The sequence below is a fragment of the Orbicella faveolata genome, unplaced genomic scaffold (assembly GCF_042242905.1).
Source record: "Orbicella faveolata isolate gen_17 unplaced genomic scaffold, um_ofav_v1 contig_12, whole genome shotgun sequence".
Taxonomy (NCBI): Eukaryota; Metazoa; Cnidaria; class Anthozoa; order Scleractinia; family Merulinidae; genus Orbicella; species Orbicella faveolata.
Genome location: NW_028301539.1, coordinates 31,188,138 through 31,211,461, shown reverse-complemented (window position 1 = coordinate 31,211,461; position 23,324 = coordinate 31,188,138). Strand labels below are relative to the sequence as shown.

Here is a 23,324-nt window from a genome sequence, read left to right as displayed (position 1 = left end):
TCCACCCAACATTCGAAAAGTAAACACAAGAGACCCTCCTCCCCCTCCCCCCCCCCCCCTTAATTATGGAGAACCATAAATACATAAATTGAACAAAATTGTAAAAATTATGGCAGAAAAAAAGGCAAACACTCTGGACAGTTACCTCATTAGCTTTAATTACAAGCATTTTTTCCTAGCTAAAATAGTGATAAAAATACGTCATTCTCTAACCCTAACAGCAGCCACCAAGCTCGCTCCCCTCCCCCTCGCCGCACCTACCGCACCCCCCTTCTTAAGCTGAGTATTAATTGTAACCAAACAACCTTGTAGGATTAACCGAACAAATAATATTTAAAACTTGAGTAGATAACTAGTTTAAAATCCAAAGTAACCAGTACTTTCCACGGACGATACAATATTTGTCAACATTATTTAAGGGGGTCTATTTCACACAATTTAGGCAATTTTAGCGCTTCCTAACTGGTCATTATCACAATATATAACATCGTAAAACTGTAAATGCACTCAAAAGAAACATAGACCAAGCCCTTGAGACGCTCCCAAGGTTTCCCCGTCTGATTTTTCCTGCGATAAATCCTGTGCACTAATGGCAATCATGTCACGCAATGCAAACGCGTCCATCGACTTGAGAGAACTACAAAATAGCGCCAGCAAACCCAGTTGTACTGCGGAGATGAACGAAGTAATAAAATTCAGCAATTCTTATCAGATATAGTCTAGAGAAAGGATTAAATGTTCTTGCATTCAGCGCTAATGCTATCAAAACGACCATACGTTTCAGGACTACTTTCCCTAAATCCGAAAACCTAAGCGCGGAATTAATGTTACCTAATTTTTATTTTTCCCTTGCATTTGAATTAACGCTACATTTGAATTCTTCTGGACTTTTCAATTGCGTCAACGCCGAAATGACACTCAATTTCGAAGGGATGGATTCATTACAGTTTCTGTACGCAATTTCTAACCGACTTATTCACGCTTCGACATGTATTTACAGTTATTCTTCGTAGATAACTTTCAGTCCACCAGGGAGGTTACTTGAATCCAGCCATTCCCAGCTATAGTATTTTGACGGAAACAGCTTGTCATGAGTGGTGGGAAAGTAGGCATTTTTGTAATCCTCGCCTTTATTCTGCCATTGGAGCCAAATCTTGTCCAGGAAAGCATGATGAAAGACCATTTCTGGAGCATTAGAGGATGTCATCGGATCATACATCGTTCCACCGATCCAGTCGTGCAATTGAGCATGGTACGTATCGCGCACTATTCCTTCAAACTTGAAAAATCTATCAAACGGCAGTGCCAAGGTCTTCTTCAAATGTTTCGTATCGCCATCGAGTTTATCATAGAAAAACTCCCTCCTCAGGCATCCACCTCCCGTTTGTTTCACCAAACGCCATTTCTCCTCGCTAAACGGCCCTTCCTCAACACAGTCATCATCTGATGGGTTTCCATTGCCACCTAACCCGTGGTCGCCAGAGCTCCAAATCGCGTTGCTATCAGATGCATTCCACCAGTAGTGAGCAACTCGGCTCCAGTCCCAATAAGGCAAAGTCACACGACAGTCGATTCTGCGCAGGAGATTCTCGAACTCAACCAAGAACCATCGGTGCCACGGGAAAAATATGCGAGGTGAGTGATGAAGGAGGTCGTCAGGTGTATTAACATGCAAAGTGACTAATCTTTCATACTCTTTCTTGAAAGCAGGATTCACTGAAGCCGTCTTGTACGCGTTGATATAACGTCGTCTGTGGTTGATTTCCATGTTAGTAAACTCTTTTCGCACGCGGTAGCAATTAATAAGCTGGCCATCCCGACATTCACAGCGTTCTTCGCACTCGTTCAGGACGTGGCTTCCCTCCTCGCAGCTTTTTTGACTTATTTCTCTTTCTTTTTGTTGTCCTCTGAAAGTTTCTATGTTCCAACTGAGTAAAAGGAACATAAAACACCAATTCTGTTTCCTCAGCATCTGCAATGAAAAGAAGATTTCTCTCTTCAGTTTGACAAAACAGATAAACGTAAAAATAATAATATGTATTATCTCTAAAAATAGCTTGAAAAGGATTACCATAACAAAAAGGCGCACATGGATAAGTGGGATTAATTCTCTTAACATCCTCTCTTGTTTCATAATTATAATTAATTCGTTGTCGACGATCATTTAGTCGTATAATATTTTCTAGTTATTTTAAAAACAAGGCGTTTGCGTCCGGTATGTCGACATGGTGCTATTGGAGCTTGCTCGTCAGCGAACTCCAGGTGTCCTTTGCCATTCGGACTAACACAACCCCGCGGATAAGACAACTTGAAGAATTGACGCTAGATATTTTAAGCTCGTAGTTCGTAAACCCATCATAGAACTTTGTCAGCTTACGTCTAGATCGACTTTAGGGTTGTTATTACTTACAAGAGGTGATTTTTTGTCTGATGTGGTTGCAAGGATCCGGAGTTTCCTGTGTGAAGTGTCATTTATTAGAGATAAAGTAGTTTTATTTGGCTGGGAGTTAAGACAAATTAATTCGCCATTTTTATCAAGATGTAAGGAACTGTTACTCGGCTAAACGTAACATCTAAAGTATAAACAATTATGAGCAGAGAAAAGATATTCCCACGAAGAAATAATCTAATTTGATCCGACAAGAGCAGCAGGATCGTGTTTTTAGAATATAACATGAACTTTGAATTTTTGATTGCTACATCTTACAAGGAGTATCGCGGAAGCATGTCAATATATTTAATGCATGGTACATACCTTTGAAGAATGACCAAAGGAAACTTTAACTCGCAAGCGCTCTCTCCTGGAAGAGACAAGAATAGTTTTCAGCTATAAATTAAATTAGTGGTTTAAAACCTATTCCTTTTGTAAACTAACATTCAATTTGCTTTGGTCCTGTCAACATATTTTGCACTTAAAAACAGATAACCTAGTAACAGGCATGAATGAATACGTAAATTAGATGTTCCTTAACATGAAACAACAAACAAAAAGTAAATGCCGCGATTGTCAATAATTATAATCATCACTAAAACGAAAGTTATCAAAACGTTAGAATTCGCAATTATTACTTGAATCCCTGACCCTTACTAAAGCTTTTAAAGCCTTAGAAGTCACTTTACTACTCTCTAAGAGTATGAACAAAGCTCAGCCTCAGCAACTGTTGCCTCGTAGAAATCGAGAGCGAATAATGTAATTGTTAAGATTTAAAACTTTACCCCGCATTTTCGCGACTGACCGTAAAATTTTCAAAGAAAAATTAATAAAAATTTCCGGCCTTTCATCTCGCTTTAGATTGTTTTACATATAATTGAATCAAATGGGTTAACGTGATATGGCTTGCACCCTTTTCTGACCCTAGCGTCCCCTCAGTTTACGTACCCCCAAGTCGACCCCATTAATTTCAAACTTGTAGCATCAACCTTGAAAATTCAGCCTGCTGAACTCTTCAGCCGAAACCTTGCACATACGCAATTTATGCCTGATATTGTCTCTGTTTTTGTTGAGATATCCCATTTGAAGTCTACTTGAGACCTCTACTAAAGCTTTCGTTATGATTAAGGTCTCTGCGGAGAACAGTTTGAGATCAGTGGCATTCCCTTTGACTTGGTAACTGTTTGTAAAGATAGAACTGAAACAATGGAAAAGTGACTTTAACAATAGACTTGCTGACGCAAGTAGCCGGCTTCTAAACAGCCCTTGCTTAGTTGTGTACACAGTTGCTTCGGAAAGTTAACCCAGTTTATATTTCATTTTCGAACAGCAGTAAACAATTATTGGACAATTTAGCTCGATTACGATGAGCCGAAGGGCTTTGAAATTTCCCTGCCTCAGGACTAAGAGGTCTTTTCTTATTTGAGGAATTTGTTCTAAAAGCAACTGCTCCAAAATCTGGCTTAACCTTTCCCCAGGGATATACGGCGAGGTCTAGGTTAGATATTTTCCCGTAAAGACCTCCCTCTCAGTTAATAAATAGTTTATATCATGGGTGACAAACTATGCTCACAATCGTCCATGGTTTTTTCTTGTTCAATGTTTTGTAATTTCACGTGTAAAATTATAAACTAACGCTGAAATTTCGCGCCAAAATTAATTAAGGACTATCTAAATATGGCACCCATGTTACTTTAGCAGCGTTCAAGGTTTGGATCCGCCACTGAAGACAATAAATCTTTAGTAAGCTGTGTCCCACAAGACTTCTGTCCTCACCGAAACAAAGCAAGAATGCAAATCATCATAAAAAAAAAAGGAAGTCAGAAAGAAAGTGTTATATGAATTATTTCATATTAACTTCACATCAAAAAGGAAGTCACTGAAGCATGATTCAGAGTCTTAGAGGCGTAACGTGGCCAAAATCAACCCTGCCCGATTAGCTTAGTTAAAACTGAGAAAAATCCATAGCTAGACAGTCAGTTCGTAGCATACTTTGTCGCTTTCTTGCCATTAGAGTCGTGATCTGAAGATAAATTTGCGATCATTTGGTTTTCTCGTTTGATAATTGCAATTGAATAGGAAAACCCTGAGGCGCGATTGCGATGCTAATATAGTCAAACCTCCGGTTGCGACCACCTCTAGTAAGCGACCACCTCTCCCCAGCGACCATTTTTCCAAAATATATTTGGAACCTCTTGTAAGTGCCCGCCTCTCGTAAGCGACCGCGACCTCTTTTAGAGCTAAAAGATTTGAATTTTCTGTTGTTTTTAACCTCCCGCAAGCAAGATAGATAATAGAGCGAGAATTGGATAATAAGGTTTTGTAACATTATTATATTCCTGAGTAGTAGAAGAAATGGAAATTTCTGAATGGGAAGTACCTTATTTTTGTCGAAATTTCCCTCTCATATGAATGAAACATTCGAGCGTGGGGTAAGTCTTTGCAGTTACCATCTGCTAATGAGGCAAAATTTTGACCCAACATGGCCTAAGCTCTCGTAAGCAATCACCTCCCGTAAGCGACCACCTAAGTTTGACATTTACAGTGGCCGCTTACGCTTACGGGAGGTTCGACTGTAATGTTTAACAGAATGATTACTTCAGGAGAGTGGTCGAGGGCCAAATAAATTTTGAAATGTCTGTAAATTAATCACCGACATAGATGATTACATGCAGAAGTCTTTAAAAAGATAGTTTTCATTTCTAATTTCAAATCGAGACCTGGACAGCCAATAGGTATCGCTGGACATGCCTTGTTAACAAGCTAAATAGTTCATTTAAACCAGTTTGACGCCTTGGTTCGTTGGACTAACGCATGCATTATTAAAACCGCCAGATGTGCATGTACATTACTTATAAAATCTCAAAGAAAACAGGGCTTAACAGACGATTCCCAGTTAAGTTTATACTCTCACTGGTGATGGAGATTACAATGTGGAGATTCAAGAAATGCGAGAGATGTTCCATACATATACCTACACACTCTTACCACAGTATAGCCGTTGTGAATGCTGTTATACAAAAATCAACTGGCGTTTCTATACATTGGAAAGTTATGCTCAGTTCAGATTTGAGCCTGGAGAACCTTAAAGAACTCACTCTCAGATTATAAAGCTCTGCAAAATTAAACAAGGATTAAAGAAGATTAACGTCTCTTTGTGCACCTAAAACAAATGTATAGCTCACCTTTCTCTAAGAAGTCTGAGAAGTACTCGTCGTCCCCTTCACTTATCACAGCACTCAGTCTGATGAACAAAGGATATGTTTGGCACGTTTTCGGTAGAAACTCCGTTTCCGACTCCAGTTCCTTCCAACCAAACAGAAGCTTGACTTAATAAGGACTTGCCGCGTTGCTAAGCAAGTTGATCACAAAGTATCATTAACAGAATAAGACCAAAGGTGCTTAATACAAGTGAATATATGAAAGATCATATATTTGAACAGCGAAGAAACATATGAAGACATGATTGATCATTGCAGTTATGCACACAACTTAAGCAGTTGTGAAAATTCAGATCTGAACGTTCAGGCCTGAATTTTTTTTTTTCAGGTTTTAATTTCACAACTGCTTAAGTTGTGTGCATAGTTGCGATGATAAATCATGTCTTCATAGCAAAAGTGTTTGTTTCTCAAGAGGCTCGTGGGCTGAGTCGGCGGCCAAGTGAAACCCGCAGCTATTTTTAACCACCGTAACGTTACGAAAGACCAACGCTCAATACGTCAGCTTCATATGTTCGCTCCGGCGGCTAATTTTCAAGCTGGAAAATAGCTAAAGGTACTATTTTATAGGGCCAGAATGAGATACTGGAATGTCATTTATCTGTTAAATTTTCTCCGTAGTCATTTCAGCTCTCAGTAAATTTTATAATTTGAGTATTATCAATTAAAAGCACCTCACTTCTCGTCTTTCTCAGCTAACAGATAAAATTTGAACCCAGACCCTCTCGACTAAAACTAGTGTCTAGCTTCTCGGATGCATATTAGTATTGATTCGTAAGAACGACATGAACGATGCATTCTGCAGTTATTAAGCGCTGGTTACAAAACTTTATTTTCAAACGTTTGAGTAAAAGGTCGCCGTTCGTCACACATTAATTGTCGGTTTGAAAAGAAATTTGATCACTTTTTGGCAACTTTTTGACAGGCCGTTCTGCAAATCAATTTGCAACAATGTAAATGAAGGAAGGAAGGAAGGAAGAAATGAATGAATGAGTGGATGAGTGGATAAGTGGATGAGTGGATGAGTGAACGAACGAACGAATGAACGAGTGCACGAATGGACGAATGAACGTATGGACGAATGAACGAATGAACGAATGAACGAATGGACGAATGAACGAATGAACGAATGAACGAATGAACGAATGAACGAATGAACGAATGAACGAATGAACGAATGAACGAATGAACGAATGAACGAATGAACGAATGAACGAATGAACGAATGAACGAATGAACGAATGAACGAATGAACGAATGAACGAATGAACGAATGAACGAATGGACGAATGAACGAATGAACGAATGAACGAATGAACGAATGAACGAATGAACGAATGAACGAATGAACGAATGAACGAATGAACGAATGAACGAATGAACGAATGAACGAATGAACGAATGAACGAATGAGCGAATGAACGAATGAACGAATGAACAAATGAATGAGACCGAGTTGTAGCTTGGATAACTAATGTCGGTCATGAGGCCAGTCCCAAGTTGTCTAGATCTTTTGCCTCTGTTTCGAAACAAGTACTCACGCAAAAATAAGAAATGACCATCAGGGTGGAAAACCTTGTTTTCACAGAGATACCAAAGGCAACTCAGAACCGAAGGTGGATCGGAGCTCGACAACTCCACTTCTGTAATTCTTGTATTCAAATTTGCCATTTAAAACGGCAGTTTCAATACCATTAATCTAAGGTTCCACAAAGAGAACGCAACACGCGACATTTCTCAAAGGTATAAAACAATTTCATTATCATGTGATAAGCTTGCGAACATCGAGTTTTGTTTTCTCTCATTCCTCAAGCTATGCCTATTTTAGGGGACCGTCTTTAGGAAATGCCACCATTAGCAGTCTATTATTCTATAAAATAATCTACGGCACATGCAGTTTCTTTAGATGTGACTAACAAATTACAAATTATAAGGTATTATTTTATATTCCTCTCACTAACCGAGTTCGAGGTCCGTACTGTAAGGTATAGACCCTCTTTTTTTCTCCTTCGATTTATGACCCAAGCGCCTACAGAAGAATACTGCCCGCTATATTGACCAACCACAGCGCGCGTAGTATAGCCTGCGAGCAGGCTCACCTTTGAGTCACGCACGCGAGCGGACTGCAAGACAACTTATGCTACACTCTTTCCAGAACGCTTTAAATATGGGGATTTTTTTCAGGCTTAGGAGTGCCTCTTAGACACTTTGAGAAAATAAAGTGAGCCCAAGAAATTAACAAGACCCACAGTAAACGTAACAAAATTACACTAAATAGATCTCACGTCTGGTCATTTTCTTTACGAGGCTGGTTTTTCCATGAAATTTGAGAGCGCCTATGCGTTTCTTAACCAACAACAAATGAAGCACTTGTTGATATTTTAGGCATTCAAGCGATCTCTCTTAGGTAGCTTTACCCGCACTTTCCCGAGACGACTGGTTGCATATTTTCCCTCACTTGTAGCCGTTACAGAGCGTTACATTGCCCATGGCAAAGAACAAGGAGGCAGCATGGCCAAGTGGTTAGGGAGCCGGACTTGAGATCCGGAGGTCGCAGGTTCAAGTCCCGCTCTGACCACTTAACTTAGCTGGAGTTGTTTCTCGGTCGACCCTACTTCAACACCTCGACTACCACGCTTGTAAATAGCCAACTGGTCTGCCTCCTGCCATTTGGGATTTTTAATCATGTTATGTTCATTTGCATTATTTGTTTCCTCATTTGGTTTCATTGACCCTGAAAAGCCCCATTGGGAAAGTGGACAATTAAGAAATTTATTTATTTATTTATTTATTTATTTATTTATTTATTTATTTTTAACAAAACTCTCGTGTCATTTGGTTTTCCAGGTTCTCCTTTTATCTAATCATCAAATACGTCCGGCACAAGAACTTAATAAATAAGCGTTAACAAAATCTACACAAACCCCGCAGATGGAAGAAGCCAAGGGAATAATCTATTCTTCTCTAAATAAAGAAAGGATTTGTCAAAACCACCAGCATTCTTCCTAAGTTTAAAAATAAAGTGAGTGTTCTTTCAGCGCTAATACTATTAAAAAGACCATACGTTTCGGGACTACTGTCGCTTGACCAGAAAAACTTAGCGCGGAAGCTAGCTGTCGAGGTTGACTGATTTTCCTGCCACACTTGAATTCTTTGGACGTGCACGCTTCAGTGTTGCCACTTTTGGATAATATTACGATACAATGTTTGTCAACATTATTTAAGGGGGTCTATTTCACACAATTTAGGCAATTTTAGCGCTTCCTAACTGGTCATTATCACAATATATAACATCGTAAAACTGTAAATGCACTCAAAAGAAACACAGACCAAGCCCTTGAGACGCTCCCAAGGTTTACCCGTCTCCCAGTTTTCCTGCGATAAATCCTGTGCACTAATGGCTATCATGCCATGCAATGCAAACGCGTCCATCGACTTGAGAGAACTACAAAATAGCGCCAGCAAACCCACGTGTAGTACGGAGATGAACGAAGTAAAAAAATTCAGCAATTCTTATCAGATATAGTGTAGAGAAAGGATTAAATGTTCTTGCATTCAGCGCTAATGCCCTAAATTCGGCGCTAATGTTCCTAAATCCGAAAACCTTAGCGCGGAATTAATGTTACCTAATTTTTATTTTTCCCTTGCATTTGAATTAACGCTACATTTGAATTCTTCTGGACTTTTCAATTGCGTCAACGCCGAAATGACACTCAATTTCGAAGGGATGGATTCATTACAGTTTCTGTACGCAATTTCTAACCGACTTATTCACGCTTCGACATGTATTTACAGTTATTCTTCGTAGATAACTTTCAGTCCACCAGGGAGGTTACTTGAATCCAGCCATTCCCAGCTGTAGTATTTTGACGGAAACAGCTTGTCATGAGTGGTGGGGAAAGTAGGCATTTTTGTAATCCTCGCCTTTATTCTGCCATTGGAGCCAAATCTTGTCCAGGAAAGCATGATGAAAGACCATTTCTGGAGCATTAGAGGATGTCATCGGATCAGTCATCGTTCCGCCGATCCAGTCGTGCAATTGAGCATGGTACGTATCGCGCACTATTCCTTCAAACTTGAAAAATCTATCAAACGGCAGTGCCAAGGTCTTCTTCAAATGTTTCGTATCGCCATCGAGTTTATCATAGAAAAACTCCCTCCTCAGGCATCCACCTCCCGTTTGTTTCACCAGACTCCATTTCTCCTCGCTAAACGGCCCGTCCTCGACACAGTCATCATCTGATGGGTTTCCATTGCCACCTAACCCGTGGTCGCCAGAGCTCCAAATCGCGTTGCTATCAGATGCATTCCACCAGTAGTGAGCAACTCGGCTCCAGTCCCAATAAGGCAAAGTCACACGACAGTCGATTCTGCGCAGGAGATTCTCGAACTCAACCAAGAACCATCGGTGCCACGGGAAAAATATGCGAGGTGAGTGATGAAGGAGGTCGTCAGGTGTATTAACATGCAAAGTGACTAATCTTTCATACTCTTTCTTGAAAGCAGGATTCATTGAAGCCGTCTTGTACGCGTTGATATAACGTCGTCTGTGGTTGATTTCCATGTTAGTAAACTCTTTTCGCACGCGGTAGCAATTAATAAGCTGGCCATCCCGACATTCACAGCGTTCTTCGCACTCGTTCAGGACGTGGCTTCCCTCCTCGCAGCTTTTTTGACTTATTTCTCTTTCTTTTTGTTGTCCTCTGAAAGCTTCTATGTTCCAACTGAGTAAAAGGAACATAAAACACCAATTCTGTTTCCTCAGCATCTGCAATGAAAAGAAGATTTCTCTCTTCAGTTTGACAAAACAGATAAACGTAAAAATAATAATATGTATTATCTCTAAAAATAGCTTGAAAAGGATTACCATAACAAAAAGGCGCACATGGATAAGTGGGATTAATTCTCTTAACATCCTCTCTTGTTTCATAATTATAATTAATTCGTTGTCGACGATCATTTAGTCGTAAAATATTTTCTAGTTATTTTAAAAACAAGGCGTTTGCGTCCGGTATGTCGACATGGTGCTATTGGAGCTTGTTCGTCAGCGAACTCCAGGTGTCTTTTGCCATTCGGACTAACACAACCCTACGGATAAGACAACTTGAAGAATTGACGCTAGATATTTTAAGCTCGTAGTTCGTAAACCCATCATAGAACTTTGTCAGCTTACGCCTAGATCGACTTTAGGGTTGTTATTACTTACAAGAGGTGATTTTTTGTCTGATGTGGTTGCAAGGATCCGGAGTTTCCTGTGTGAAGTGTCATTTATTAGAGATAAAGTAGTTTTATTTGGCTGGGAGTTAGGACAAATTAATTCGCCATTTTTATCAAGATGTAAGGAACTGTTACTCGGCTAAACGTAACATCTAAAGTATAAACAATTATGAGCAGAGAAAAGATATTCCCTCGAAGAAATAATCTAATTTGATCCGACAAGAGCAGCAGGATCGTGTTTTTAGAATATAACATGAACTTTGAATTTTTGATTGCTACATCTTACAAGGAGTATCGCGGAAGCATGTCAATATATTTAATGCATGGTACATACCTTTGAAGAATGACCAAAGGAAACTTTAACTCGCAAGCGCTCTCTCCTGCAAGAGACAAGAATAGTATTCAGCAATAAATTAAATTAATGGTTTAAAACCTATTCCTTTTGTAAACTAACATTCAATTTGCTTTGGTCCTGTCAACATATTTTGCACTTAAAAACAGATAACCTAGTAACAGGCATGAATGAATACGTAAATTAGATGTTCCTTAACATGAAACAACAAACAAAAAGTAAATGCCGCGATTATCAATGATTATAAGCATCACTAAAACGAAAGTTATCAAAACGTCAGAATTCGCAATTATTACTTGAATCCCTGACCCTTACTAAAGCTTTTAAAGCCTTAGAAGTCACTTTACTACTCTCTAAGAGTATGAACAAAGCTCAGCCTCAGCAACTGTTACCTCGTAGAAATCGAGAGCGAATAATGTAATTGTTAAGATTTAAAACTTTACCCCGCATTTTCGCGACTGACCGTAAAATTTTCAAAGAAAAATTGATAAAAATTTCCGGCCTTTCATCTCGCTTTAGATTGTTTTAAATATAATTGAATCAAATGGGTTAACGTGATATGGCTTGCACCTTTTTCTGACCCTAGCGTCCCCTCAGTTTACATACCCCCAAGTCGACCCCATTAATTTCAAACTTGTATCATCAAACTTGAAAATTCAGCCTGCTGAACTCTTCCGCCGAAACCTTGCACATACCCAATTTATGCCTGATATTGTCTCTGTTTTTGTTGAGTTATCCCATTTGAAGTCTACTTGAGACCTGTGCTAAAGCTTTCGTTATGATTAACGTCTCTGCGGAGAACAACAGTTTGAGATCAGTGGCATTCCCTTTGACTTGGTAACTGTTTGTAAAGATAGAACTGAAACAATGGAAACGGGACTTTAACAAATAGACTTGCAGACGCAAGTAGCCGGCTTCCAAACAGCCCTTTCTTAGTTGTGTACACAGTTGCTTCGGAAAGTTAACCCAGTTTATATTTTTCAATGATTTCATTTTCGAACAGCAGTAAACAATTATTGGACAATTTAGCTCGATTAAGATGAGCTGAAGGGCTTTGAAATTAAAGATCAGGGGTGCTTACCATTTACAAAAACCATCCGTTTGGAAATTTCAGGTATAAACATTAAACAAGTGAATACCACGTTGCGGGAGAGGGAATAGCTATAAAGTATATCCACATCAGTTAGAGAGACTTAAAAGAGCAGAAAAATAGCATCACCTCAAATCCCAGCCCACATTTTCTGAAGCTTCTCAAACGGAATGGCGCGAACCATTTGATTTTCCAACTGGAATTTCCGGTTTTCCCATGTAAATGGTAAGTACCCCAGTTTTAATAACATTAATTTCCCTGCCTCAGAACTAAGAGGTCTTTTCTTATTTGAGGAATTTGTTCTAAAAGCAGCTGCTCAAAAATCTGGCTCAACCTTTCCCCGGGGATATACGGCTAGGTCTAGGTTAGAGATTTTCCCGTAAAGACCTCCCTCTCAGTTAATAAGTAGCTTATATCATGGGTGACAAATTATGCTCACAATCGTCCATGGTTTTTTCTTGTTCATTGTTTTGTAATTTCACGTGTAAAATTATAAACTAACGCTGAAATTTCGCGCCAAAATTAATTAAGGACTATTTAAGGTCATTCCTCACATTTGCATCGCGCATCCTTACTGCGCATAATTTATGGCGTCATTAGCGCGCGCTCGTGCACGCGCATATTGAAAACATGACGGATTTGCCTTGATGTTGAGCTCTGTCAGTTGAAAAATGGCTCTAGCTCACCAACGAACACGGACACCCCAATTTTTTTCCAGTCATTGTAATCAACTAATCATAAGCTTTGCGTGAGAAAAGACTGATCTAATTTCTATTGCTGAAAATTGAATAAATAAGAAAAATAGCAGATACACTGTGGCCTTTTCTATTTTGCAGTCGGTAACCACGTCAAGAAATTTGGTTTAAATTTTTAATCAAGGATTTAGCTTTCTGTCTGAATCAAACTTAAAATGTTTAGTTGTGTCCGACACAATGTGTTGACTGTAGTTTAATGCGTATTCTTACGAGTCTGGGCTCACAAAGATTTTACAATTACTGGGAATGCGTTTTTGTAATAAGCATTAACTAATGCCAAAATGGGGCATTTTCAATGCCTCACTGCTCCTTGATGAGCATGGGCACCCCCTTTTTTTATTTCAAAATTGAAGTTGTCAATCTATTGTCACTTTTATTTCAGAGGAATTACCTTAAATATGGCACCCATGTTACTTTAGCAACAAAATCACTAGACCATTCATTTCAGAAGTTGTAGTCTTTGGCCCGAGGTTTTTGGTTACTGTTGGAAGAGCTCCGGCTCTGAGATGGCGAAAACCCTTCGCACGCGGCTCATAATTTACTTCTCTTGATCTTAAAAACAGAAACTTAACAAAAACGGACATGCAGGGATACAAGAATCCACAGATATTGTGATATAACTATCGTGATTCGGTTAGAAATTCTAGTACCCGACTTCAACTTTTACGACAGTGATTTCTGTTCACAAAAGCTTTTTCATGGATAAATGGAAAATTTCACTTTCCAGTCAGTCAAGAATCATCGTCAGCCGCGAAGGAATAATTGGCTGTGTTTTTCTGTGTCTTTTTTAGAAATTTTAAAGTTACAGTTCACGCCTTCCATAGCTTAGCCCTGTGTTTCGCTGTAGAGACCAGTGGCGGGTCTAGGAGGGGCCCGGTTGGGGGGGGGGGGGGCGCTGGCTCCCTTATTTTGGGTAAGAAAAGAAAAAATCACGGAAGGAAGAAAAGTCGGCAGAGCAAGCAAAACAAAATCGGGCTGTCTCTCTCCCTCCCCCTTAGTTCAAGGTTTGGATCCGACACTGAAGAGAATAAATCTTTAGTAAGGTGTGTCCCACAAGACTTCTGCCCTCACCGACACAAAGCAAGAACGCAAATCATCATAACAAAAAGGAAGTCACTGAAGCATGATTCAAAGTCTTAGAAGCGTAACGTGGCCAAAATCAACCCTGCCTGATTAGCTTGGTTAAAACTGAGAAAAATCCATAGCTAGACAGTCAGTTCGTAGCATACTTTGCCGCTTTCTTGCCATTAGAGTCGTGATCTGAAGATAACTTTGCGATCATTTGGTCTTCTCGTTTGATAATTACAATTGAATAGGAAAACCCTGAGGCGCGATTGCGATGCTAATGTAGTCGAACCTCCGGTTGCGACCACCTCTAGTAAGCAACCACCTCTCCCCAGCGACCATTTTTCCAAAATACCAAAAGTTTCCAAGTCAAATCACTATATTTGGAACCTCTTGTAAGCGCCCGCCTCTTGTAAGCGACCGCGACCACTTTTAGAGCTAAAAGATTCAAATTTTCTTTGTTTTTAACCTCCCGCAAGCGACCTGTTGACAGATAATAGAGCAAAAATTGGATAATAAGGTTTTGTGACATTATCATATTCCTGAGTAGTACAAGAAATGAAAATTTCTCAATGGGAAGTACCTTATTTTTGTCGAAATTGCCTTCTCATATGAATGAAAAATTCGAGCGTGGGGTAAGTCTCTGCAGTTACCATCTGCTAATGAGGCAAAATTTTGACCCAACATGGCCTAAGCTCTCGTAAGCAATCACCTCCCGTAAGCGACCAACTAAGTTTGACATTTACAGTGGTCGCTTACGGGAGGTTCGACTGTAATGTATAACAGAATGATTACTTCAGGAGTGTGGTCGAGGGCCAAATAAATTTTGAAATATCTGTTAATTAATCATAAATGATTACATGCAGAACTCTTTAAAAAGATAGTTTTGATTTCTAATTTTAAATCGAGACATGGACAGCCAATAGGTATCGCTGGACATGCCTTGTTAACAAGCTAAATAGTTCATTTAAACCAGTTGAACGCCTTGGTTCGTTGGACTAATGCATGCATTATTAAAACCGCCAAAATCTCACAGAAAACAGGGCTTAGCAGACGATTCCCAGTTAAGTTTATACTCTCACTGGTAAATACAGTGATTAATTGTGGAGATTTAAGAAATGCGAGAGATGTTCCATAAATATACCTACACACTCTTACCACAGTATAGCCGTGGTGAATGCTGTTATACAAAAATCAACTGGCGTTTCTATACATTGGAAAGTTATGCTCAGTTCAGATTTGAGCCTGGAGAACCTTAAAGAACTCACTCTCAGATTATAAAGCTCTGCGAAATTAAAGAATGATTAAAGAAGATCAACGTCTATCTCTTTGTGCGCCTAAAACAAAAGTATAGCTCACCTTTCTGTAAAAAGTCTGAGAAGTACTCGTCGTCCCCTTCACTTATCGTAACACTCAGTCTGATAAACAAAGGATATGTTTGGCACGTTTTCGGTAGAAACTCCGTTTCCGACTCCAGTTCCTTCCAACCAAACAGAAGCTTGACGTAATAAGGACATGCCGCGTTGCTAAGCAACTTGATGACAAAGTATCATTAACAGAGTAAGAACAAAGGTGCTTAATACAAGTGAATATATGAAAGATCATATATTTGAACAGCGGAGAAAGATATGAAGACATGATTGATCATCGCAGTTATGCACACAACTTAAGTAGTTGTGAAAATTCAGATCTGAACGTTCAGGCCTGAATATTTTTTTTCAGGTTTTAATTTCACAACTGCTTAAGTTGTGTGCATAGTTGCCATGATAAATCATGTCTTCGTAGCAAAGATGTTTGTTTTTCAAGAGGCTCATGGGCTGAGTCGGCGGCCAAGTGAAACCCGCAGCTATTTTTAACCACCGAACGTTACGAAAGACGAACGCTCAATACGTCAGCTTCATATGTTCGCTCCGGCGGCTAATTTTCAAGCTGGAAAATAGCTAAAGATACTATTTTATAGGGCCAGAATGAGGTACTGGAATCTCATTTATCTGTTAAATTTTCTCTCCAGTCATTTCAGCTCTCAGTAAATTTTACAATTTGAGTATTATCAATTAAAAGCGCCTCACTTCTCGTCTTTCTCGGCTAACAGATAAAATTTGAACCCAGACCCTCTCGACTAAAACTAGCGTCTGGCTTCTTGGATGCATATTAGTATTGATTCATAAGAACGACATGAACGATGCATTCTGCAGTTATTAAGCTCTGGTTACAAAACTTTATTTTCAAACGTTAGAGTAAAAGGTCGCCGTTCGTCACACGTTAATTGTCAATTTGAAAAGAAATTTGATCACTTTTTGGCAACTTTTTGACAGGCCGTTCTGCAAATCTATTTGCAACAATGTGAATGAACGAAGGAAGGAAGGAAGGAAGGAATGAATGAGTCAATGAATGAGTCAATGAATGAATGAATGAATGAATGAATGAATGAATGAATGAATGAATGAATGAATGAATGAATGAATGAATGAATGAATGAATGAGACCGAGTTGTAGCTTGGATAACTAATGTCGGTCATTAGGCCTGTCCCAAGTTGTCTTTTGCCTTTGTTTCGAAACGAATCCTCGCGCAAAAATAAGAAATGACCACAAAGATACCGGAGGGAACTCACAAACGAAGGTGGCATTTAAAACGGCAGTTTTCAATACCATTAATCTAAGGTTCCACAAAAAGAACGCAACACGCGACATTTCTCAAAGGTATAAAACAATTTTATTATCATGTGATAAGTTTTTCCTCTAAGTTGCGACCATCGAGGTTTGTTTTCTCTCATTCCTCAAGCTATGTCTATTTTGGGGGACCGTCTTAAGGAAATACCACTATTAGCTGTCTATTATTTTGTAAAATAATCTACAGCACATGCGATTTCTTTAGATGTGACTAACAAATTACAAATTATGAGGTATTATTTTATATTCCTCTCACTAACCGAGTTCGAGGTCTGTACTGTAAGGTATGGATCCTCGTTTTTTCCCTTTTGATTTATGACCCGAGTGCCTACAGTAGAATACTGCCCACTATATTGACCAACCACAGCGTAGTAGTCTGCGAGCAGGCTCACCTTTGAGTCACGCACGCGAGCGGAGTGCAAGACAACTTATGCTGTACTCTTTTCAGAACGCTTTAAATATGGGGATTTTTTCGGGCTTAGGAGTGCCTCTTAGACACTTTGAGAAAATAAAGTGAGCCCAAGAAATTGACAAGACCCACAGTAAACGTAACAAAATTACAATAAATAGATCTCACGTCTGGTCATTTTCTTTACGAGGCTGGTTTTTCCATAAAATTTGAGAGCGCCTACTATGTATGCGTTTCTTAACCAACAACAACTGAAGCAGTTGTTGATATTTCAAGCATTCAAGCGATCTCTCTTGCGTAGCTTTACCCGCACTTTCCCGAGACGACTGGTTACATATTTTCCCTCACTTGTAGCCGTTACAGAGCGTTACATTGCCCATGGCAAAGAACAAGGAGGCAGCATGGCCAAGTAGTTAGGGAGCCGGACTTGGAATCCGGAGGTCGCAGGTTCAAGTCCCGCTCTGACCACTTAGCTTAGCTGGAGTTGTTTCTCGGTAAACCCTACTTCAACGCCTCGACCACCACGCTTGCAAATAGCCAACTGGTCTGCCTCCTGCCATTTGGGATCTTTAATCATGTTATGTTCATTTGCATTATTTGTTTCCTCATTTGGTTTCATTGACCCTGAAAAGCCCCATTGGGGAAGTGGACAATTAAGAAATTTATTTATTTATTTATTTATTTATTTATTTTTAACAAAACTCCCGTTTCATTTGGTTTTCCAGGTTCTCCTTTTATCTAATCATCAAATACGTCCGGCACAAGAACTTAATAAATAAGCGTTAACAAAATCTACACAAACCCCGCAGATGAAGGAAGCCAAGGGATTAATCAATTCTTCTCTAAATAAAGAAAGGATTTGTCAAAACCACCAGCATTCTTCCTAAGTTTAAAAATAAAGTGAGTGTTCTTTCAGCGCTAATACTATTAAAAAGACCATACGTTTCGGGACTACTGTCGCTTGACCAGAAAAACTTAGCGCGGAAGCTAGCTGTCGAGGTTGACTGATTTTCCTGCCACACTTGAATTCTTTGGACGTGCACGCTTCAGTGTTGCCACTTTGGGATAATATTACAATACAATATTTGTCAACATTATTTAAGGGGGTCTATTTCACACAATTTAGGCAATTTTAGCGCTTCCTAACTGGTCATTATCACAATATATAACATCGTAAAACTGTAAATGCACTCAAAAGAAACACAGACCAAGCCCTTGAGACGCTCCCAAGGTTTACCCGTCTCCCAGTTTTCCTGCGATAAATCCTGTGCACTAATGGCTATCATGCCATGCAATGCAAACGCGTCCATCGACTTGAGAGAACTACAAAATAGCGCCAGCAAACCCACGCGTACTACGGAGATGAACGAAGTAAAAAAATTCAGCAATTCTGATCAGATATAGTGTAGAGAAAGGATTAAATGTTCTTGCATTCAGCGCTAATGCCCTAAATTCGGTGCTAATGTCACTAAATCCGAAAACCTTAGCGCGGAATTAATGTTACCTAATTTTATTTTTCCCTTGCATTTGAATTAACGCTACATTTGAATTCTTCTGGACTTTTCAATTGCGTCAACGCCGAAATGACACTCAATTTCGAAGGGATGGATTCATTACAGTTTCTCTACACAATTTCTAACCGACTTATTCACTCTTCGACATGTATTTACAGTTAATCAATCTTCGTAGGTAACTTTCACTCCACCAGGGAGGTTATTTGAATCCAGCCATTCCCAGCTGTAGTATTTTGACGGAAACAGCTTGTCATGAGTGGTGGGAAAGTAGGCATTTTTGTAATCCTCGCCTTTATTCTGCCATTGGAGCCAAATCTTGTCCAGGAAAGCATGATGAAAGACCATTTCTGGAGCATTAGAGGATGTCATCGGATCAGTCATCGTTCCACCGATCCAGTCGTGCAATTGAGCGTGGTACGTATCGCGCACTATTCCTTCAAACTTGAAAAATCTATCAAACGGCAGTGCCAAAGTCTTCTTCAAATGTTTCGTATCGCCATCGAGTTTATCATAGAAAAACTCCCTCCTCAGGCATCCACCTCCCGTTTGTTTCACCAGACGCCATTTCTCCTCGCTAAACGGCCCGTCCTCGACACAGTCATCATCTGATGGGTTTCCATTGCCGCCTAACCCCTGATCGCCAGAGCTCCAAATCGCGTTGCTATCAGATGCATTCCACCAGTGGTGAGCAACTCGGCTCCAGTCCCAATAAGGCAAAGTCACACGACAGTCGATTCTGCGCAGGAGATTCTCGAACTCAACCAAGAACCATCGGTGCCACGGGAAAAATATGCGAGGTGAGTGATGAAGGAGGTCGTCAGGTGTATTAACATGCAAAGTGACTAATCTTTCATACTCTTTCTTGAAAGCAGGATTCATTGAAGCCGTCTTGTACGCGTTGATATAACGTCGTCTGTGGTTGATTTCCATGTTAGTAAACTCTTTTCGCACGCGGTAGCAGTTAATAAGCTGGCCATCCCGACATTCACAGTGTTCTTCGCACTCGTTCAGGACGTGGCTTCCCTCCTCACAGCTTTTGGGACTTACTTCTCTTCCACTTTTTTGTCCTCTGCCGGCTTCGACTTTCCAGCTGACTAAAAGGAACATAAAACACCACTTCACGTTCCTCAGCATCTGCAATGAAAAGACGACTCACTTCAATTTGAAAAGCAATTATAAAAATAGTACCGACGAACTCGAACTTCCAACTTCGTTATCGAACTGAACTCCATCGATGTGTTCACCATCCGGCAATGTCTTCTTTATACCCGTTATTTCTGACCAATAAAACCCTTTAGCTAAAGCAATTGGAATAATTGTCCCTGGTTGTTTCAAGCTTAAAAAGCACACAGACGCAAGCGATAAAGTTGCGTGGGGATTCTTGTAGTACACTGGTCGCACTGTCAAGTATAATTTGTAAGATGTGTAGAATTTTCAGGCTAAACGTAACATCTAAGTTAATACAAATTATTAGATGCCGAAGGAAGATATTCTCAAAAGAAATAATTTAGGTTGTTCCCCGCGCTTGTTTTTAGAATATTAAGTAAATCATCTTTGAATCTGTAATTGCTATACCCCGTGGGTTGTGACGGAACTCCGCATGTCACTTTATTTTAATTAACGCATAGTACATACCTTTAAAGAATGACCAAAGATAACTTTAACTGGCCTGCGCTCTCTCCTAGAAGAGATAAGAAAGTATTCAGCAATAAATGAAATTAAAGGTTTAAAACCTACTCTTTTTATAAACTAGCATTCAATTTGCTTTAGTCCTGTCAACATATTTTTCACTTAAAAACAACTTACCTAATAACAGGCATGAATGAATACGTAAATTAGATGTGTCTTAAATGAAACAGAAAACAAACAGTAGGTGTCACGACTGTCGATTATCATAATATCAGTGAAGCGTAAGTTAGTTTCAAAAAGAATTTCGCGATCATTCTTGAATCCCTGACCCTTAGTAAAGCGTCTAATGCCTTAAAGTTATTTTTCCACTCTCTAGGAGCGTAACTATGGACTACGAGTAATCCCTCTTCCGCTTAGTCCGGCGAGCGAGACCGTAATTCGCGCGTTTCTCACCGCAAGGATTTCGTGCACAATCGTGGGTCTTTCAAGGACTTGTTTCTTGTATTGACTTTTATATGCATGTGAAATCACAAATTAACGCTGAAATTTCCGCCAAAATTAAGAAGTAATTTATCACCTATGATAGCAGCAGCAAAATAACTGGACCATTAATTTCAGAAGTTTGTAAAATGATTTTTGTGTGTTGAAAGAACTCCGGCTCTAAAAGGGCCCAAAACCATTTGCCTGCGCGGTTCTTCATTTACTTTTCTTGTCCCTAAAAATCGGAATGTAAAAAACGGAAATAGGAATCGAGTGAGATATTGCGATAGAACCATCGTCATCGTCAGAAATTCCGGTACCCGGCCTTTGACTTTTGCATAAGTGATTCAGTTTTATTCTCAACATTCTTTTCTTGAAAAAATGGAACTTTTTCCCGGACAGTCAGAAGTCATGGTTGCCACGAAAGCTAATTTCCTTGAAACAAGTTGCGTATGTTGTTCAGATTTAATTCCAAAGTTGCACGCCTTTCATAGCTTAGCACTTTGTTTCACTGTAGAGACAACAAATCTTCAGTGATGTGTGTCCGACAAAGACTTTTGTCTCCACAGACACAAAGCAACTGAACGCAAATCAGTAAAGGAGTTCACTGAAGCACGATTCTTTGTCTACGAGGCCAAGAAACTTCTGTGACTCAACTGCCCATTAATAATGGTAATAGGACTGAGTGGAGTCCAATTCGGTCTGTAATCATACGAGTGATTAACAAAATCGGACGACCGCGAAGCGGGAGTTCGATTTGTTTTGACGACACGACCAATTAATCAAAACTATGACAAAATTCGAGAAACGAGCAAATCATCGATTGATCGCTTAACGATTAAACGTCGTTATGAATGCTGAAAAACACCGCAGTTTACTCAACAAAGTGCACCGCAATAGCGCGCGCAAAATGACGCGTACTGTCCAATTACAAGCATGACGCGTACACTGTCCAATTAATGCTCAAATCGGGCTGCTGATAGCCAATCAAGTTCGAGAATTTTGTTATAGTTTTGATTAGCTCAGTTATAACTGAGACAAATGCATAGTTAGGCATACTTTGCCGCTTTATAGTTTGGTATCCTAATCGGCATGCGACCGGAGTCGTGATGAAGATAAATTAGCGATCATTCGGTTTTGCCGCTTGATTGCAACTGGAAAGCCCTGAGGCCTCGACTGCGATGCCAACAATGTAAAACAGAGTGATTACTTCAAGAGAGTGATCGAGGGCCGATCATGTTTTGAAAAATCTCCAGTTGATAACATGAAGAACTTTTTATAAAGATAGTTTCAACTTCTAGTTTGAAATCTGAAATCTGAACAGCAATTGGTCTCGCTGGACATTGCCTTGTTAACAAGCTAAGTGTGATTTATTTAAACCAGTTTGTGAAGTATATATGAAATAATTCATATTTGAACTGCGGTAGTAGATGAAAGTAAAGTATGATCATCGCAGTAAATTTTCCAATTTAAGCAACTGGAAAGAAGAAGCCTGAAAAAAAAAATCAGGGCTTCAACGGGATTCGAACCCATGACCTCCGCGATACCGGTGCGATGCTCTACCAACTGAGCTATGAAGCCACACATTGGGAGCGAGGTCAATTAATTGAGTTCATATCTTCCCGTGAGTGAAATGATGTGAAGTATATATGAAATAATTCATATTTGAACTGCGGTAGTAGATGAAAGTGAAGTATGATCATCGCAGTAAATTTTCCAATTTAAGCAACTGGAAAGAAGAAGCCTGAAAAAAAAAATCAGGGCTTCAACGGGATTCGAACCCATGACCTCCGCGATACCGGTGCGATGCTCTACCAACTGAGCTATGAAGCCACACATTGGGAGCGAGGTCAATTAATTGAGTTCATATCTTCCCGTGAGTGAAATGATGTGAAGTATATATGAAATAATTCATATTTGAACTGCGGTAGTAGATGAAAGCGAAGTATAATCATCGCAGTAAATTTTCCAGTTGCTTAAATTGGAAAATTTACTGCGATGATCATATTTCACTTTAAACCAGTTTGACGCCTTGGTTCGTTGGACTAATGCATGCATTGTTAGAATCACCAGATTTGAATGTGCATAACTCATAAAATCTGACAGAATACAGAGCTTAGCCGACAACTCCTAGGTTACATTCTCAGTGGTAAATATAAAGGATAGCAGTGAATAATCAAGAATTGCGAGAGATGTTCCATATCTACACACTCACGTCTGACTCAATGGCAGCTGTTGTGAATGCTATTGTACAAAGATCACCGGGCGTTTCTATGAATAGTTAAGTTGAGTTCAGATTTAAGCCTCAAAAACCTTATAGAACTCACTCTCAGGTTATGAAGCTATGTGAAATGAAGGGAGGGCTAAAGTTTATCTTTCTAGCCGGATCTGGAAACACAAGTATACCTCACCTTCCTGCAAGAAGAACCCGTCGTCCCTTTCACCATCACAGCAGATAGTCTGATGAACAAGGGGCAAAACTCAAAGAGTTTCC

At 39.6% G+C, this 23,324-nt stretch overlaps 2 protein-coding genes and 1 pseudogene across 3 annotated transcripts; all 3 read right to left on the bottom strand.

Annotated features, from left to right (window-relative positions):
• Positions 1–136: 136 nt before the first annotated feature.
• On the bottom strand, positions 137–23,293 carry LOC149117544 (uncharacterized). Its single transcript, XM_089277895.1, has 3 exons — positions 23,242–23,293; positions 2,756–2,801; positions 137–1,972 (listed from the first exon to the last, which is right to left on the bottom strand). The coding sequence occupies exon 3, from the start codon at positions 1,970–1,972 to the stop codon at positions 1,001–1,003; it is 972 nt and encodes a 323-aa protein (XP_089134021.1). The 5' UTR covers positions 2,756–2,801; positions 23,242–23,293; the 3' UTR covers positions 137–1,000.
• On the bottom strand, positions 7,383–11,374 carry LOC149117545 (uncharacterized; annotated as a pseudogene). Its single transcript, XR_016203756.1, has 2 exons — positions 11,201–11,374; positions 7,383–10,417 (listed from the first exon to the last, which is right to left on the bottom strand). The product of XR_016203756.1 is annotated as an uncharacterized LOC149117545 (transcript).
• Positions 17,845–23,324, bottom strand: LOC149117543 (uncharacterized). The gene is made up of 3 exons (XM_089277889.1): positions 23,242–23,324; positions 20,357–20,402; positions 17,845–19,855 (listed from the first exon to the last, which is right to left on the bottom strand). The coding sequence occupies exon 3, from the start codon at positions 19,853–19,855 to the stop codon at positions 18,884–18,886; it is 972 nt and encodes a 323-aa protein (XP_089134015.1). The 5' UTR covers positions 20,357–20,402; positions 23,242–23,324; the 3' UTR covers positions 17,845–18,883.

Bases quoted from the DNA above. Each gene is read 5' to 3' on its own strand.
- LOC149117544 (XM_089277895.1), bottom strand. From the start codon at position 1,972: ATGCTGAGGAAACAGAATTGGTGTTTTATGTTCCTTTTACTCAGTTGG.
- LOC149117543 (XM_089277889.1), bottom strand. From the start codon at position 19,855: ATGCTGAGGAACGTGAAGTGGTGTTTTATGTTCCTTTTAGTCAGCTGG.